Raw genomic sequence first — 19038 nt, 5'->3', positions numbered from 1 at the left:
GTTTTTCCCTTATCCCCATTGAGCAGGGGGTTGGACTAGATGGCCTTGTAGGCCCCTTCCAACTCGGCTATTCTATGATTCTATCCCCCCATTTCTCCTATTCAGCTGTCTCTGTTCCATTTGATTTTTTATTTTTCCTTCGTACATTTCTGAAAATGCAAATTTCCAGTGTTTTTCTTCTTTCCTTTGCCATTACACAACTGCACATTTCCGGTTTATCGAATTAGAGATCTGCCCTGGGACAGCAAAGAGGCCTGACATTTGCATGCAGGGAGAAGTGGAGAAAAGGGGCCGGAGCGAGACTTTTTGGATTGGGGCTTATTGCTGGTGGAGTGCTCTCATGGGGAGCTAGTATTGTGGATTAGTTACTTCCCATTCCCATTCATGAAACCGTAGTAGCACAGGGAGCCTGGAGAGGGGTGGGTAACAAGCGTCTCTCATTGATGCCATTGGTTCTACTCCTCACACACCCTTCCAACCTGAAACTGTGTTTTTTTGGCCCTGAAAAGCCAGATTTTAGGAGGGCAGGCTGTGCATGGAGCAGAGCTGATTTCCTCCTACAGCGAATAGCAACAACGTGCTTTCCTCCCATGTTTGTGAAGATGCCTCCCCCTTTCCCTTTCCTCTTTTTCCATCTGCCAGAAAAAGATATTTCAGGCAGCTAAGGGAAGAGCAAAAGAAATGCAAGGATGGGGAAGAAGTAGAAACTCTAGCAGTGGTGGAAAGAAAAGGAGGTTGTTTTCACAAAACTTTCATAGGGTCAGGGCATAATTTTGCCCACGACCTCATACAGTTTTCACAGGCTGACTTACCGATCAATACAGTGACCAACCAAAGCTTAAAAGCTAGTTGACTTATTGTGGAGTGAGCTTTCACAGGCAAAAGTTGGAGGCTGAGCCACTGAAAAACAGGCTTGAGCAAAGGCAGATTTTTTTATTATTATTAAATCCATGTTGCCTGTTCTATAAAGGAACTTCCCAAAGGTCTCATAATAATGGGCTTTCAATCAGGATACAGGCAAAGATAGGGAAGTCATTAATTATTCCTGTTCCTCACCCTGGTTTGTTAAGATCAAAAGGAATCATTTTAGGGCAAACTATATTCAAACACTGATTCACCCTCAGATTTGCAGGGCTTTTACTGAAGTAGGGTTTCAGGAGATGCCCTCTGCCTATTTTATTATTATTATTTATTTATTTATTTATATAGCACCATCAGTGTACATGGTGCTGTACAGAGTAAAACAGTAAATAGCAAGACCCTGCCTCATAGGCTTACATTCTATTTGGGTGTTTTGTGTTCTCAGCTGTGGTCAGACTGAAGATCTCTCACATCACATACTGTATGTGGAATAGGGGGAAATTAATTTCATATATGACTTGGCAGTGCCTCAGTAAATCACCTCAGGATATCATAGTGGAACTCGGGTGTGATGTTCAAGCTTTTGTTAGTTATATGGTAGCCCTGTTCATTATGGCTGCAAAGAAAAAAATGCAGCTGCTTTGTGAAGAGTAAGCCTAACTTGTTTCTCTTGGTCTCTGTTTTTAATTGTACTTTTAGTGTAATGGCCTATGGCTAAATACAAATTATTACTAATGGGTCTATTTTAGACACTTTACATTGACTCCTGGAATTCTCTCCATGGTGAGGGGAATAGCGTAAAGTAGGGGAAAGGAATGCCTGAGCCCTAATCTCACTCAGGGTAGAATTCCAGGGATGAAATGGTGTCTGAATATATTTTTGGATTCCATTACACAGAACAAAGAATTCTGAGTATAACGATTTCCTGTTGGTTACCTCAGCCTGAACTGGGAGAACAGGCATTTAATTGAAGTAGCACCTGCAGGCATAATGTTAGTTTTCTTTAGACTTCTTTTCTAATGTGCTTTTGATTTATTTGTTCTGTCCCAATAGATAGCTTCTTAAGATTCAGAATTGTGTAATGTGTAGGGGTGGCTTTAGTTAGTAGATGCTGCATGCTGCTCTTTTGCAAAGTTGTTAGCAATTGGCAAAGATTATGATATTTGAACATGTATCTAGTTGGTGCATGGCTGTGAGAGTGTTTGTGGTTTCTTGTGGTATTCTGAAGTCATGGAGAGGGAAACAAACTTTTTGCAAACAAAAATCCAGAACAAATGTTTAAAAGAACCACCCGTTTTTAATGGACTATTTTTATTCTTTTTCAGGTATATACTTACAAACAGAGGTCAATTACACACCAAAAAGTAACAACTATGCAGTCTACAAGCACAGATGGTCTGGAAGACATGGCAGCACTGATAGACCTCCATGAGGGCGCCATCATGCACAATCTATTCCAGCGGTACCAGCAAAACAAAATTTATGTAAGTTGGGATGGGGGCAGGAATAGGATGAACTTGGGCAATATTTTAAAGCATATATTGGGCAATATTTTAAATTATTATAAATAATTATTTTCTGCAATATATGAAATGATGCCATAGGATTAGCCCTACCGTGACGCACACTGAGATTCCTGACTGTGGACAGAGATGTGAAGGCCTGGGGGGAAATGTGTGTGTGTGTGTGTGTGTGTGTGTGTGTGTGTGTGTGTGTGTGTGCGCACACATCTTTTTTTCCAGTTTTTTTCTGAGGACTGTTTTTGTTTTTTTCTGAAAAATCGAACAGTTTTGCATTATGAAATACTTTCTTTTAGAATTTAAGACAAAATATTTATATATTGTTATCCCTCAAAATGATTTCTAAAAGGTATGCAATAAGAACAGATTCATAGAAAGGCTAGAGATGTAAAATGTCTGGAAATAATGAAACTACGGGGGAAATGTTTGTTTAATCCTCTCTGTAAGAATTCCCAGCATAGTTGTTTCTTTCATTCCTAATTAAAATTGTTGATCTAAAGTGTATTGTACTGGTAGACATTTATGTGCAGTTCCCCAACATGTGAGTAGAGTTTTGTTCTATAGAGGCCTGTGTTCCTTATGCTGTAGCAGTCATTTAATTTAGTTCTAATCTATTCAGACTATAATTACAAATTTACTAGCTGGGATTACTTTTAGAAGTTTTAAAATATAATGATAATTTTATGAGCAAACTAAGGTATACATAAAATTATTTTAAGACCAGAAATTCAGCTTTCCCCAACCTGGTGCTCTCTGGATGGTTTGGACTACAGTGCCAGCATTCCTGACCATTGGCCATGCTGACTGAGGCTGATGGGAGCTGAAATTCAAAGTATCTGTAGGGCACCAGGTTGGGTAAGGCTGTCTTAAAGCAATAAAGTGATTTTAGATCTGTAAAGAACGCTAAAAAATATTGCTTATTTTTCAATTTCCCCAAAATGTCCATTTCCTAGCAAAAATGTTCCCCCCCCCCCATGGCCTCAATTTTTGGAAAATTTTACATCTCTAGCAGTGGATTGAGGGGTGCCACAGAATGGGTGTGCACACATACCCTGCCACCAGCTGCCTGAGGCCCAGCTGGGCCGCAAAACTGGTATGCGTGTGTCCTGACCAGCTGCATTCTGTAAGTCCCTGCTGCATCACTAGGGGTGCTCCATGGTCCAGCAGGATGTCAGCCTGACCATGAAGAACCCAGGCAGGGTCTTGGGTGGCAGCACTACCATAGGCCCAGCCACCACCAGCTGCCTGGCCAAGTGCTCCACAGCCAGAGCTGGACCTTACTAGTTTGCGAATCAGCACATGTTCTCTTTTGATTTAAGTGCAGACAACAATGGTAGGCATGGTTAAGCACCTGCTGAGAGCCATCTGGCCTTGCTCCTCCTTTTCACCATGGCAACCTGCCTCTTCACCTGCCTCTCATTCTGGCCCAGCCAATGGTGGTAGTGAGAAGGAGGAACAGTATATGCCACTGCCTACTTGCTGACTGGCTCTCTGTCTGTCAAGCAAGCAAGTAGTAGCAGTGGTGAGAAACAAGGCGAGGAAGCTATAGCAGCTAGTGGCATTGGAGGGCGAGAGATAACATAATGAATTACATCTGTGGTAGAGATGGGCAGCCAAAATTTGGTTGTTTCTTCAAATCATTGTATAAAATTCAGCCTTCCAATTTGCACATATTCCAATGGTGTCTCAAGTCTCCTTTATTGTTTATAGCCAAAGGCCATTACAATATCATATGAACCATTAAAACTTTACTCTGATTAATACAGTTAGATGGTTAAAACGTTAAAACGTCCAGGTTTGAAAATGTGACCAGATGACTGTTATTTGAGATGCTTCATCTAAAGCAAAGCAAACAAATGTGCATATAATAAAATGGCCAACTAAAGGCTGTAATTTCTGGGTATTCAGAAGCCCAGTTCCAAAATTAGATGTGCCAGTGGTATGGCAGTTTTGTGGCTTGCTTTATCAAAGGGTGGGGGCATGTCCCTAAGTCCGTTGAGACTATCCTTTCCTAGGACAGTTTGAGCTTACATTGAAAGTTTTAGGGAAGACTTTAAAACCACATAAGTACATATGGGATGTACCTAAAGCAATGGCATTCAAATTATGGTGTTGAGGAGTTGGCTCTGACTGAATTTGCCTCCCACATGTCTCAGACAGACAACTGTTTCTGGCAAATATAAGCTCGAAAAGAGGTCAAAGCAGAATGAAAGGGAGCTATTTAAGAACGGTGAGTGAGAGCTAAAAATAAAACCATTAAATAAATATGTAAACTCACACATGAATCCTCTGTGATTCAATACTAAAAGTATCCCCATTTAACACATATGCCCTTCTTTATTTTATGCTGTGTAGTAGCCAAATCTTTCTTTGCTGTGGGCAGTCTTCAAGGGATTTCTAAGGCATGTGGTATGATTTGTATCAATGGTGACATATTCATCTGAGTCAGCATTACCGTGATGAGAGCTTCCTCTTGTGTTTTTATACTGACTCCTTAAGAGGCATTGCTTTGGGTTTCTTGTTCCTGATTTATGCCTGCTTTCTCAAGACACATTGACCCTGTTCAGAAGACATTCTAAACCATGATGGTTAAGTATTCTAAACCATGATGGTTAAGTATTTTGAGCTAAACATGTTGTGTGAACTATTCATAACCATGGTGGCTACATAACCACGTTTAAACATGCTCACTAACCATTTGCTCCAAAAGGGTTACCGGCCTAACCATGGCTTACCATGTTGTGTGAACAGGCCCATAGTGAAGAAAAAGCCAAAAAAAGAATAGCAGCAGGGCATTTGGTCTTCAGGTGTCTTTAATTGTGACATCACCAGCCAATAAACCAATCACATACTCCTTTTCATGTCTATGGTTTGAACATCTGTTTAACCATTACCATATAAGCTCTGTCCTTGGCCCAGTTCTGCAACAATAAGAGAACCACTTGCCCAGTGACACTTAATATTTTAGAATGAAATCATATTTTCCCCTAGGCTGCTTACTTTGCTTAGGAAAGCCTCCCCCAACTTAGAATCATAGAATAGTAGAGTTGGAAGGGGCCTATAAGGTGTCCTTCAGATGTTTTGGATGACAATTCCCAGGATTTGATGGAACTTGAAGTCCAAAACTTCTGGAGGGAACCAGGTTAGGGAAGGCTGGCTTAGAGAATTTCCTAGAAAGCAACTAGGAAATACACTAGGCAAAGCAAAGACCCTAGAAACAGAGGTGTAGAGAAAGCAGGGGTTGAGGAAAGGATTCTGGGGCAGGAACATCTGGGGCAGCAGACAGATTCAAGGAGTCAAGGGAAGCAGAAATGGAAAAATCAGGGGACCTAGGCTATGGGAAGCAGAGCCCAAAGGAAACCACAAATGGTGGCCAATGCCTGCTAGAAACAGAGGATGTATATTACAGTTGGCACTCACCACCCCACTTAGCCAAATCCCATGTTTATGACTTCATTTCTCTATATGTTTTGTGGATACCTCATCATTTTATTTAAAACTTCTAAGCAGAAGCTCTATTCTGATTTGCTTTTTTGATATCTTAGAAACTGCATTGGAACTTAAATTAGTCTTGCAACATTCAAATAATATATTGAACAGTTTTCATCAGCTTTAATTGGATCTCCATTTGCTTTATTTCTTCGTTTTGGTTCAGTAAGTTCTTCTAATAACACTTGATCCATCTAATTATAGCATACTTTTCTGTCTAGCTTTATTCTCAAGAGATCCCTCAGGGAGCTAATGGCTGCACATTAATGATCAATGAAATAATGAATTGTTTTGCTCTTTCTTGGATTCTAGCCAGATGCTAGAAATGCTTTAGAAATTCAGGTCAGTAGGTCTGTTAACCTAATCTGCTAGATTTTTTATGTGGTATCCAGGTTCTAGGTATTTGTGTAACAGACTTTTCTGAAAGCAGCTGTCATGTATTTTCTTTATGACCAAAACAAGAGGTCACCCACAAAAAGTCTAAAAATGTGTATTGGGAGGAGCTTCCCTTGCACTGGGAGAGCCGTAGTGCTACTCACTGGGGTTTAGCTCAAAGGCAGTGGGATTTTCTCCTCCCTGCCCAATTTTGAACAAGCACTTTCCTCCAGCACTGCATATTTTCTAGTAGTAGTATATGGTGTTAAGGGAGGGGGGGAATCCTTTAGAAGGCCCTTTAATATCCACTGGTGCATAAGATATCTGCAACTCAAGTGGAAACAACAGTGCTTCCAGTCCATTTCCAAGCCCAATTCAAAGTTGGTGTTGATCCTTAAAGGCCTGAATGCTTGGGGCTAGAGTATCTAAAGACATTCCAGGTATGTACTTGCTTGAGACCCTTATGCATTCTTGTAGCCACCTGCCAAACTCTGAAATACGTTTGGCAGGTGGCTACAAGAGGGCCTTGTCACTGGTGGCACCATTTATGTAATGCCCTCCCCAAGAAGACCTCTTGTGGCACCTACATTGTTATCTTTTCATTATCTGTCTTTTCCCCCCAGTCATCCTAGAATTTAGTTTTTGAAATTATGGTTGTTGTTATATATTTTTGTCCTGTGCTGTGTTGTTTTATTTTAGCTTTTGTATTTGTTTGTATCCTTTCTGGGCCTTTTACCTGGTAAATTGGGGCCCGGCCCCAGTTGCCTCGGAGAAGCTCTATTTTTCCTGAGGTCTCCGGGGGTTTCCAAGTTATCTGGTCACCCTAATTAGGCTGGACAGAGCCATTTTTATGAGAGGAAAAGCTGAAATAAATGCCATAATTGATATGTAGGTAATTCAATGGGCAGATTTCCACAAAACAAGGAACCATGGTGAGGGAATTTCCTTGTGAGGTTTGTCGTTGTGGTGGCTGCCACCATTTTGAAAATTCGAGCGGTGGTAGGGGCGCCATAGTTTGTTGTTACGTGCAAACCTAGTGAGGGTGGGTTGTTGGGGTAGTTAATCCTAAAACAGGCCATGGGCTCTGGATGCCTTGTTAATCAGCCTGACAACCTACCCTCACCACTGTGGCTTCTTGTTACATGCAAACCAGGCCAATGTATATGAGTGTGAGAGAGCCGTTAATTCATTTTTATGAGACTGTAAGTATAGGTCTGGCATGTCTGTGATTATATTTAATTGTAACTATGTTACTTTCAAACGATGGAGAAATTTTTGTGGGGTGGGGTTTTTTGATAATTTTTTCAAGAACAATCCGATTTAAAAATCTGATCTTTCTGTTTTTTTTAAAGGCCACAATCCTGTGCATGGCTGGCTGAGGCATGCTAGGATTTGTAAGACTTTTTTAATGTCCAAACATGCATAGAATTGTGCCCTAAATGTTGCTTTTTATCCACCCTACGGACTGGTACGTCCCCAGGTGTTTTGGGAAGGTGATAAGAGCAGCAGCGGCTTACCAACACAAGCATCTAAGAGGAGGAAAAATGTCTGTGCCATTCCTTCGTGCATAATGAGGAATGTAGTGCCTCAGATCTGATTAATCACTGTGAAAAGAAATAGATTGTGAAGTGGTCGTTAACATCTGGCATACCTGGACCAATGAGAGGCTTCACATGGGCTCCTTTCTACCACACAGGTTATATTACTTGTGAACTAGGCACTCTGCATCATGTGTAGGGGAAGAATCATGCTTTAGTCAAGTCTGACATTATGTTTGTGCTGGCAGAAGAAAAGGGTCACTGTGCAGCTCAGCCACGTAACTGCAGAATTCCCGTCTGCTGAGAACTCTGTAGCAAGTTTCATTTCATTTTAAGGATGATCCTATGAAAGGAACATTAACCAAACCCATTTCTTTAGTTGGCTCATTTATGAAATGGAAATGAAGTCTATTTCCATGGCCCATGACAATAATAAAGAACTTCACGTAATATCGCCAAGAGCAATGCCCAACCCCAACCCTGCCATTTCCCTACAGGTGATTAATTACAACTTGCTAAAGTTTTCTCAAAAAGTTTTCTCAAAAATTTTATGTTAAGTTTCTGTTGGAAGACAAGTCCTCAAGAGTATCTTCGGCTGTTGCTAAATTTCTTACAGTGGCGGCCAGGATTAGAGCTCTCTGTGTATTAGATGAAAGTTGATAATAGCTCTAACTGTATGATTTCATGTTTGATTCTTGTTTTCTCATGGATCTATGGATCGCAATAAAGTAGTATGGTATGGTATGGAAAATTGCTAATTGTTGTAAAATGTTGGCCATGGGTGCATACTCAAGTAACGTCCCTGCACTTGGTTTTTGTTTTGTTTTAGAGCTACCTTTGCAGAAAGTGTACCACATCTTTCTCACCCCGCCCAGTTCCTTTTCCAAATTCTAAGTGTGTTTTTGGCTGATATGAACAAGAGCTTTTCAGAGCATGAGGCTATTGGAGGTCTAAATAATTGTTTGTACTTACGCGTGTCCTATTGCTGAAGGTTAATTTCACACAGCATGTAAAGGAGACTGAGGCCTTTGCTAGACCTACCTTAAAATCCGGGCGAGAGGAGGGGAGAGCCCGCGATGCAACTATCGTGGGCTGTCGCCCTAGTCTACACGTCAGGCGCAACGAGCTAAAGGAAAGACCTGTCATGTCCGCCATTTATTTATTTTTAGATTTAAAGGGCCAGCTGCGCAGGAGTGCACGAATGATGAAAGGGAAGTGTTGTTGTTGTTTTTAAAAAATAGATTTCCTCGCTCCCCCCACCCTGCCCCTGATGGGCGCAGTGCTTTTGGGGAGTGCTGCGCCCCGTGCACGGCTTCTCCTGGCTACGCGCAAGTAATTGCGCGGAGCCGGGAAAAGCCACGGAATGGGCTACATGCTTGCGGTCTTGGGCTCAGCCCAGGACTGTGGGGAAAATTGGGCTTAAAGGGGTAGGCTATATCCCGGGGCCAGGGAGGGTTGATCCCTCCCTGAGCCCGGGACCCCATGCGTCATATGGATGCACAGGGGCGATCCCAAGTATCATCCCGGGATATAGCCTGGTCTAGCAAAGGCCCAAGGTTTGCCACTGATTGTACATATGGCAGGGAGTTTCAGCCTCTCTTTACCTCCTGACAAGTGTACTAGTAGTGAAACCCCTGTTTTTAAGCTTTTGTTTGTCACAATCACACTTTACATTTTTATGTGATCACATCAGAGGCTGGGGAAGGGAGCCTGCCTTCCAATCCTGTAATCATCATTAATGTTTTGGAAGTGTTATATTTATATATCAATCCTAGATGGGAGATAGACTGGGGGAGTGCAACCCTGATGATTCTTCTTTAAACACACGCACAGAGAGAGAGAGAGAGAGAGAGAGAGCGGGAGAGAGAGAGGAAATTTCTGCTACATGGCTTCGCTCTGGTTGATGGTTTTTCCCCTGTAGATGGAGGTAATTTTGTAAATGTAAACACCTTTTGCTCTGTGGATGATTACCAAGTGTCTGGATACCAGATGATTCTGGAGTCTGTTTTTCCAACCCAGAATTTTAATTATATGATCAGTAGTCTTATTTCCTATGGCTTAGTTTAAAAGTCTTCGGAATTCTTTTCTTTAGCTTTCTTTTCATCTACAAACAAACAAACAAGTTATATTTCTCTAACAGTATAAAATTTCAGAGATGGGGGCAGGGCAGAATAAAAAGGACCTTTAGTGCAACCTACTCCTGCAAGATACGGCCACCCACCCACCAGTCTCCCCCAATCATTTTATGTAATCCAGAGTCAAATGCACTACTAACAGAAAACAGGTGTAACTCAATAAAATACCTGCAGAGCAAGGAAATATAATAAATTGTGGACTTACATTAGGGCTCATCAACTGGAGCCCCCATGGCTAAACCCTGACAAATACCAGCTTACCCCCTCCCACAGTTGTAAAACAAGAGATAATAGACCTGGGTAGCTATAAGTAAAGTCCATGGTAACAGTCCACGTACCAGGAGTCTACTTTGGGATGGGAAATTCTGATCCCTATTCCATCACCCCCTATTCCTTTCTCAGAGCGGACCTGCCATAAAGTTATTTGCTGACCAGCAGTGTACATATTTGACAAATAGCGAAACAACTTTTGCACACAAGTTACATTTCGGGCAAAATATCCAATATCATGTATTTCTTGCAATGAAATATGTAGAAAGGCACAATTCATTTTTGTTGGTTTAATTAATTTACTTTTTAAAACATCGACTTTGCTTTTCCTCCAATTAGGACTCTCACATTTATGATTATTTCATGTTCTCACAAATCCATGCTGCTTTTCCTCCTGAGTAAGCAGCAAAATGCACTCAGTTCCCTCCCTCTGGCTTTGCTGGCACGAATGAACATTAAATTGGGATTATTTGTATATGAGGAGTAAGTTCTTTATAGTCTTAATTCAGACCTTTCCCCCGTCCTTCTCTTGTTTGTACTTTTCTTGAGGCGTTTCTTTTGCAACCAATTTCAGGATGGGATGATGGGAAAGAAAACAAATTCCTCTTGAGCGAAATTAAATTATCTATTGTTTGTTTGTAGAGGAAGATTTTAAATGTGTTGTGAGTGCTACATTGTATGGCGAGGCGCACGAACTCTTATGTGAACATAAAACAAGATTACAGGGTTTGACATTTCCATAACAGAAATGATCTGACTGGGTAGAAGCTTCTTGAAACGTATAATCACACTGCCATGTTAAACTATTGCTTTTGAGAAAGATATTTTGGCTTCAGACATTGAGCTTGTAATTTCAGGAAGAGAACTGGACTCATTCCCTTACAAATTAGCATGAGACAAACTGAACTGCAGGCCGCGCTGACGGCAGCTTCAGTAAATCAAGGCTACTAGCATGCATGAGGCCATCAATTATGACTCTCTTTAGGATAAGACTGAAAAAGCACCACGCCAAACTGCAGTGCTGCCTCATGTCATCTTTTGTGCTGGCTTATGTTCAGTGGCTGACCTATTAGCCTCACAGAGAAAATGAAACCAAAGAAAGCTCAATCGAACTTATGATAATTGCGTAGAATGAGAAGCAAGAGAGGAGGCACAGCCCAGCATACAGTACGCTACAACTGACGTGATTTTTATCAAAGGCCATTAGACCTGATAGTGAAAAATGGAACCACCATGCTCAGAGGCAGTAAGTAACCTAGTTCGCACGATCAAAACAGCCATGCTGGATTGGAACATGTACCAGAGGGGATTTGCCTATTCAACGCTTGGCTGTGGCTTGTTGTGTCCTGTGAACCCAGGGACCCCAGGTTCGCATGACCCAACAACAGATCATGGGTTTTGCGAAGTTTGTTTAACCCTCGCATAACCCACAGTCCCAGGTTCACATGACAAGCTGCATCTGGGCTTTGAATATTCAAATTGGCTGGCTGCCCACACTCAGGGCCGCGCCAAACTATTTTGCGCCCTAGGCAGGTGCGCCATACTGAAGCCGCCCACTCCTGACTTTGAAGCCAGGATGCTGGGGTTGGGGGCGGGGGGGCGGCTTCAGAATGGCGCACCCGGGTGCACCGTACTGAAGCCAAAGCCCTCTCCTGCTCCTGGCTTTGAAGCCAGGACGCTGGGGTTGGGGGGCAGAGCGGTAGCTTCAGAATGGCGCGGCCCCCGCGCCTGCTCCTGGCTTCGAAGCCAGGACGCTGGGGTTGGGGGTTGGGACGGAGACTTCGAAGTGGCGTGCCCGGAAGTGGCTTCCGGGCGCGCCATTCTGAAGCCGCCGCCCCCAACCCCAGCATCCTGGCTTCGAAGCCAGGAGCGGCTTCCGGCCAGGCGCTGGCTTCAAAGCCAGGACGCTGGGGTTGGGGGGTGGCCAGGGCGGCGGCTTTGGAACAGCACACCCGGAAGCCGCTCTAGGAGAGCAGCTTCCGGGTGCGCTGTTTGGCGCCCTCCTTTGCTTGGCGCTCTAGGCCGCCGCCTAAGCTGCCTCTATGGCAGCGCTGGCCCTGCCCACACTTGTTCAATACTGGTCCAGATACCAGGAAGTTAACAACAGGCATGACTATCACTTTTTTTTTCCTGTTTCATGAGCTTTAAAACTCAGCTCAGTTTTAAAAAAAAGTTTGCTCTGTGTGTGAGAGAGAGAGGGAGGGGATGCTGTACAACAGCCCTTCTTGGATGTACAGAACATGTTGAGCAGTTCCTTGGATCATGGCTAAGGTGCTGGACTAGATGGACCTGAAGCATTGAGGGTGTTTTTGAAACCTGGAAGTTTACTGGTTGCCAAAATTAAAATAGACCTCTTACCATTATCTGTGATGTTTCAAACTTGCAGTCCTTCAACTTTTTCAGTACATATGGCAGACACCAAATTTGAGTATTTATGTTTGTTTGAAATAGAAGTCCTAAAGAGTTTGCAAAGTGGAGGAATTGTAAGATTATATGCAGGGTCTTCCTATAGCTTAAGGCAATTAAGAGAGTTGCAAGTACCGTATTTCTTCAATTCTAAGATGCACTTTCCCCCCCATATAAACATCTCTAAAAACGGGGTGCGTCTTAGACTCGCGGGTGTGTCTTTGGGTTGTTGTTTTTCTGTTGGTGGTACTGAAATTAGTGTGCGTCTTACAATCGATGGCGTCTTACAATCGAAGAAATATGGTAACATCTTTTTTGTATTCAGCATGCTAAGTGATTGAGGGGGTGGGGGGCATTGTGGATTCTTTTTGCAAGCTTGTTTATGTTTTGGGGGAGATGAGTGAGACTATGTGGACTGAATATATTCCCGATAATAACTTTTAATGCAGTTGTAAAAATAAATTTAAATACTACTTTTTTCAAATGGAAATAATGTAGCTATACATATTGGTTAGGTGGTACATTTTGTTGGTGATGTTATTGGCTGTCTCATTGTTCAAGAGGTAAATTTCTCTGCCTCACCCTTTCTGTTTGCATTGTACACTTAAAAAATTATCGCCAGTGTAAATATGGGACGTATGTCTGGTGAATAATTGGGGTTTATATACTCACATTTAATATTAAAGCAGAAGTGAGATTCAGGGCAGTGAAGATTCATATTTCTGGGCCTTCAAAAAAACCAATCTCCTTTTTTATCTCCATGTCGTCATTTAATTAAAACAGCATGTTCTTGAAATGTACTTTCAAGACTTATCTATTTATGGCCTTTGTTGCATTGAGATTCTAAACTATGCATATGCAGTAACTGGGTTGTTAAATTTTTCATTGTCATGATGTGTGAATCCAGCCATTAAGCACAAACAACCCAGAAAGAAAATCCATGATCTGTTGTTAGGTTATGAATTCTGGCTGTTGTTATATGTGAACCCAGAACATGGATTGTTTTGTCAGGCTACAGAGGTGGTGGGCAAGAGTGGTCAAAAAAGCCAGATGTTATACATGCCAGTACTACTGTGCTGCAGAGGCACTTGGGATACAGGGAGGAAGCAGGCGGGAAACAATCCAGGGATTGCAAAATCAAACCACAGTTTGTTTGATCATCTGTGTTATGTGCAAACCAGGTCAATATCTTGAGAGAAAATATTGGAAGATCATTTCAGATCAACAGCTTTTGGGGTGGGGGGCATTGTGGAGTTCAGGTGAGAGAGCACTTTTGTCATTACTTACTCTGTTGAGATATTTATACTGAACCCAGGAGAACATATAGTGAACCGTTGTTGGAGCATTCAGCCAGTTTTGATCTTTGTCAGAATAATTTATATTCTGTCTGACTGAGAGAAATTTGTTGTATTCAGAGTTGCAAGATTTGCTGCAGTCACACAGAAACTGAGACCAAATGTTATTTCAACAAAAGCTGTAAATCAGTACTGGGGAACATGTGGCCTTCCATCTGTTGGTAGACTGCAACTCCCATCACCCCTAGCCACCAGCATAGCCAATGGTGAAGGATGTTGGTAGTTGCAGTACAGCAACATTTAGAGGGGCACATGTTCCTCATCCCTGATGTAAACTCTCAAAAAGATACATATGTGACAGGCCTGTTCAGACAACATGCTAAGCCTTGGTTAGGCCGCTAACCTGGAAGTAAGTCCGATTGAACTCTATTGAGTAATTATGCATAGGATTGCATGGCAAGAATATATTCATAAGAATTAGTAAGAAAGTACTGTGGAAATATTGTGGAAATTGTTTCCTTTGGGTGGCCATTGGTTTTAAGTTGAATTATCCTTATTTTGGTTTTCCTCCAGTATTGGAACTTTCTGCACTACAACATGCTGTGGCTCATCAAATATATGCCCCCCTTTTTTTTCAGACTTACATTGGTTCCATTGTTGCCTCTGTCAACCCCTATAAAACCATTCCAGGCCTGTATGACCACACCACAGTGGAGCAGTATAGCCGGCACCACCTGGGAGAAATTTCACCTCATATTTTTGCTGTTGCTAACGAGTGCTACCGCTGCCTATGGAAACGTCATGACAACCAGTGTGTTCTCATCAGGTACCTGAATGCTATTTTAATTACTCCTGCCTTTGTTATTGAATTTGACGTGTGTGCTGCGGGAGGTGGCGGAGAGGGCATACATCAGATCCTTGAATGATGGGAGAAAGGAAAAGGGGGGTGCAACTCTTTTCTCATAACCCGTTAATGATAAGTTTTGTGGTGACGTAGCTTTGCTGTGTGATCCCAATCTCTTTTTGAATGACAAAGTTGTCTCAGCTAATATCCGTCCTCCTGTGGCCATTTACATAGAGAGACAGAGAGAGTCTAAATCCAACACACTTTAACTCTGGCCTATTCACTTAGACTTCATTTTACACTCTGAACACTGCAGTTTACCCACTGTGCTGTACCCTGCTGTGCAGAGGATTAATTTGTTGCAAGCAGTTTGGAATAAGCACATTTATTTAAAAAAAAAAGACTGTTAGGAAGCCCATAAATAACAACAACAACAACAACAACAAAGGAAAGTCTTGGGTGTGCTGGTTTGTTCAATCTGCTTAATTGTGCTTGCTTGTTTTCTCTGTTGTTTAACTTAATTGTGCTTTTATTTAATGAGGATAAAATCGTTTCTAACTTCAGGCTTGATGTTCATTGGTATTTTGAGTGGTACCATTTCAGTGACTGTCTTAATGGTGATTGACACTGATGTTGCACCACACTTCTCAAAGGGCCTTTGACTGCATGAAAGACGGGATTAGCATTTTTACATATATCCTCAAGCAAGTAACGGCCTGGGGATAATAGCCTGATATTCCATCACTACTGGCCCTACCACTGGGCAGAGTGAGGCAGTGCCTCAGGCAGCACATTTCTGGTGTCATGAAAAGGCAGCAAATTGTTCATTATTAATTTATTACTATTGTATTTTACTACCACGAAGGGGGAGAGCTGCTTGTGGAATTTTCCACCATAAGTGCCTCTGCACCTTGACTTGGGTGGGTAGGTGGGATGCCATGTGCTGCTTTGCCTCAGGCAGCAAATGTCTTGGGCTGGCCCTGATCGGACTATTTAACTGCTATTAATTAATTGACTGACTGCTGGTCTGCAGCTGAAGAAGTTTAATGGATGCTACTTTTTTCTTTCTTTCTTTCTTTCTTTCTTTCTTTCTTTCTTTCTTTTAACTAAAACTGTTATAAGGGAAAAAGGCAAATGCAAAAATGTATTGAAAATGACTTTTAATCTGGAATTCCTTAAAATTAGATGGCTACAGTTATGGTACCAGTACTCTGTGGTGCCCCGCTTCCCTTGGTGCCCTAAGCACATGCTTATATTGCTTAAAGGTTAATCCAGGGCTGCTCCCCTGAGAAATAGTTTATCCCTCTTCATGGGCTGGATATGCTTAAACATATCCACCTCTAAATATCACTCCCTTATTATGCTGTATTGTTGTACGTGGGCAACTTCGGGTGGCCTGGGGACCAATTTCCACACCCCCTCCTATCGGCTTCACTCTTATTGTTGCTATGGCAGTGGCAACAGCAAAACAAAAGAGAAAGTAATCCTTGGGATGCCATTGAAATTTGGCTGCAAACCACTATGGAAGCTTACTGTCTTCAAGCTAAATTTGTCCTTCATAAGCTTCTGTAACTGTTTACCATTGAATTTTGGTGGCAAACCGCCGATTTCCCCCCTTCTTTTGCTCATTTGTGGGGAGCCGGGGCTTCATGCAGCCCGCTCGTGTTACAGGATTACAGAATAGTTAGTGGAAGTTCAACTACCTCAAGGCCAGAACTAAATGTTAGATGGCAAATCTACATCATAAAAATCTAATTGCCATTTCTCTGCTGCAGAGTAGATTATTATTATTATTATTATTATTATTATTATTATTATTATTATTTCTTACCCGCCTCTCCATTTTGATTGAGGCGGGAAACAACAATAAGCGATCAAATATGTAATTGAGAGGAACACTTTGAAGAGGAGATGTGGCAGGTTGGGGAAGGATCACTTAATCCCTCCCTCATCTGTGGTATCCAAATTGCATTTGCCCCTGGGGATTGGTGATGTGACTTGGCCTTCTAACATGTAGTTCCAATCCAAATGTTTTAGAATTGGGGGTGAAGTGGGGAGACTTTCATTGCTTTCATAAGCAGTTCTCTGTAATGTGATCGCTAACATAATTTAACAAAAGTTCTGTCTTTTAAGTGCTGCTTCTTGTTTTATATTTTATATGTAGTGAAATTACTCAAGTGTAAATAATGTGTGCCCCACTTCAGCTGAGAATGGTTCATACACAATTAATTTGCTGCCTTTCTCAGTGGAATATGGGGAAGCAGCTACTGGGACAGGATTGGTCCCCTGCCTCCTGGTATTTTGCAGGGGAAAGCAGCAGTTTAAATGCACATGTACCGTTGTCCGCTCCCACAAGTTGGTATGGACAGGCACACCCAAGTACAAAATCTAAAATAAGAAGAAACCCAGGTGCTCTGCGATCGTAGGACTTCCCCTTGCATGGTCCTAGTTGTTTGTCTACATTGTGCTAGCATGGCATTATAGGTCTAGTGCCTATTTCTTGTGACACCTTCTATCGGTATATATTTAATTCCTGTAGAATAGGACACAAAGCGCCCATCTAAAGAGCTGGTACTAAGAATGTTGGGTTTTTTACAGTGAAACCAGAGGAGTTTAATGTAAGCACATCACTACAGAAAATGGGCGCAACCAGGCGTGGGATGGGTCCCTGCCAAAAAGATACGGGTGTGGGACAAGATCCTTGGAACTGTCAAACACATGCAGTTTCTCATCAAAGAGACAGCAGGAAACCCTTTCAACATTAGTCACGTTTTTTGGCAACAGTTGATGAAAACTGCTGGGTTGTGTTAACAGTGACTTATTTTATGCCAGATACAGTAGGAACTGGGTGTGTATCAAAATTCTGTCATCTGTCCAGTGACAATGATAAAAGTGATTGATTATGGGTTGTATTCTTCTGATTCTTCTGGCTTTTATTCTCACTGTGCTCGTCGTTGGAAAAAGTCCCAAATGCACTGAGCACTTCTTTCTTTCTTTAACGGATTTTCACAACTAGGAATGTAAAGTGTTATTCCTGCACTTACTCTTCTTTATGGTTTTGGTTTTGTTTCCATTTTGGCTGTGGTTAAATTCTGATGTTGAGCAACAGGCATGCATGTTTTAAAATTTTTTGCCAAGGAGTTGGAAATAGCTGAGGTGTGCATGTGTGTACGTGTATCATCTTCAGGTTTGCAAGTACAAAATGAAAGAGTTAAAAAGGGGTGAGGGAATAATGATGAAAAATTCTTTTTTTGAAAAGGTGAAGAACTTAATGATGTTTGTTTGTTTTCAACTCTGTTAGGAGTAAATGATGCACTACATGGTAATACATGTAAATGTACCCCAATGTCATCTTTTAAAAAAAGAAGAAATAAGTAATTTAGAGCAAAAAAGTGGCAGGGAGGAACCCTTTCCCTCCGTGCTGTTTCCTAGCACCAAATTTCCTCTGTGACATATGTTTCCCCAAACCCCAGTATTACAAGGGTATATTGTTTGCCCTCATACCGCCGGTGGGGAGCGGGGGAGGGGAAACACAGAAATAGCAGGCAGGGAAAGGGTTAAATATTCCCAATTTTGGTCTTAACCGCTGCCCTTTCAATGTGTACTTTGCTTTTTTAAAACACATACACAACACATTTCTTTGGCACATTTTATCTCACTTTCCTTCCACCGTGGAACTGAAGGTAGCATACCTGAGGGTTCCCTAGCAGCCTCCCATCCAGGTAGCTGCGAAGTGTGACCTCAAGTCAAACCATGACCCAGGTGTTGTGTGTGTGTGTGTTATGCATGTTGTAGGAGGGCTCATTGCCAGGCAAATTCTAACCTGTGCCTAATGAAGATGGTGGGGTTGTTAAAGGCAGCAAGTGCCCTCTAGTGGATTGCCTTCTTTACAGCATGGCTGTGGGTTCTATGGGGATTTCGTTATCTGACGCACAGTAGATTTATAATTAAAGGATTATTGGATCACTATTTATAAATTAGATTCTTTTTCTTCATCTTGTGAAATATTTGGAGAGAGATGACATGATATATTGCTGTCTAGATCAAATAGATATCATTTTCATTGTGATAATAACTATTATAAGAGACTAAATTCTCTGTCATGAATTCACATGGTGGCCTTAGGCAAGCCACTGTTCTCTCCACCTCAGCCCTCATCTGCATCATGGGGAGAATAGTACTGGCTTAACTTACAGCAGCCTTTCTCAGCCTAGTGCCCTCCAGATGTGTGAGACTGCAACTCCCATCGTTTGCAATCAGATGAGAGTTGCGGTCCAACACATCTGTAGGGCGCCATGTTGGGAA

General features: G+C 42.0%; 1 protein-coding gene across 1 annotated transcript in view; it reads left to right on the top strand.

The window, feature by feature from the left end:
* Window positions 1-19038, top strand: part of MYO10 (myosin X) — a 185236-nt gene that overhangs the window by 77878 nt on the left and 88320 nt on the right. The window contains exons 3-4 of the mRNA XM_063130250.1: window positions 2187-2345; window positions 14528-14715. Of these exons, the coding sequence (XP_062986320.1) occupies window positions 2187-2345; window positions 14528-14715 (347 nt within the window). The remainder of the gene's footprint in view (window positions 1-2186; window positions 2346-14527; window positions 14716-19038) is intronic.

The sequence above is a fragment of the Elgaria multicarinata genome, chromosome 7, assembly GCF_023053635.1.
Source record: "Elgaria multicarinata webbii isolate HBS135686 ecotype San Diego chromosome 7, rElgMul1.1.pri, whole genome shotgun sequence".
NCBI lineage: Eukaryota > Metazoa > Chordata > Lepidosauria > Squamata > Anguidae > Elgaria > Elgaria multicarinata.
This window is presented reverse-complemented; position numbering and strand designations above follow the sequence as displayed.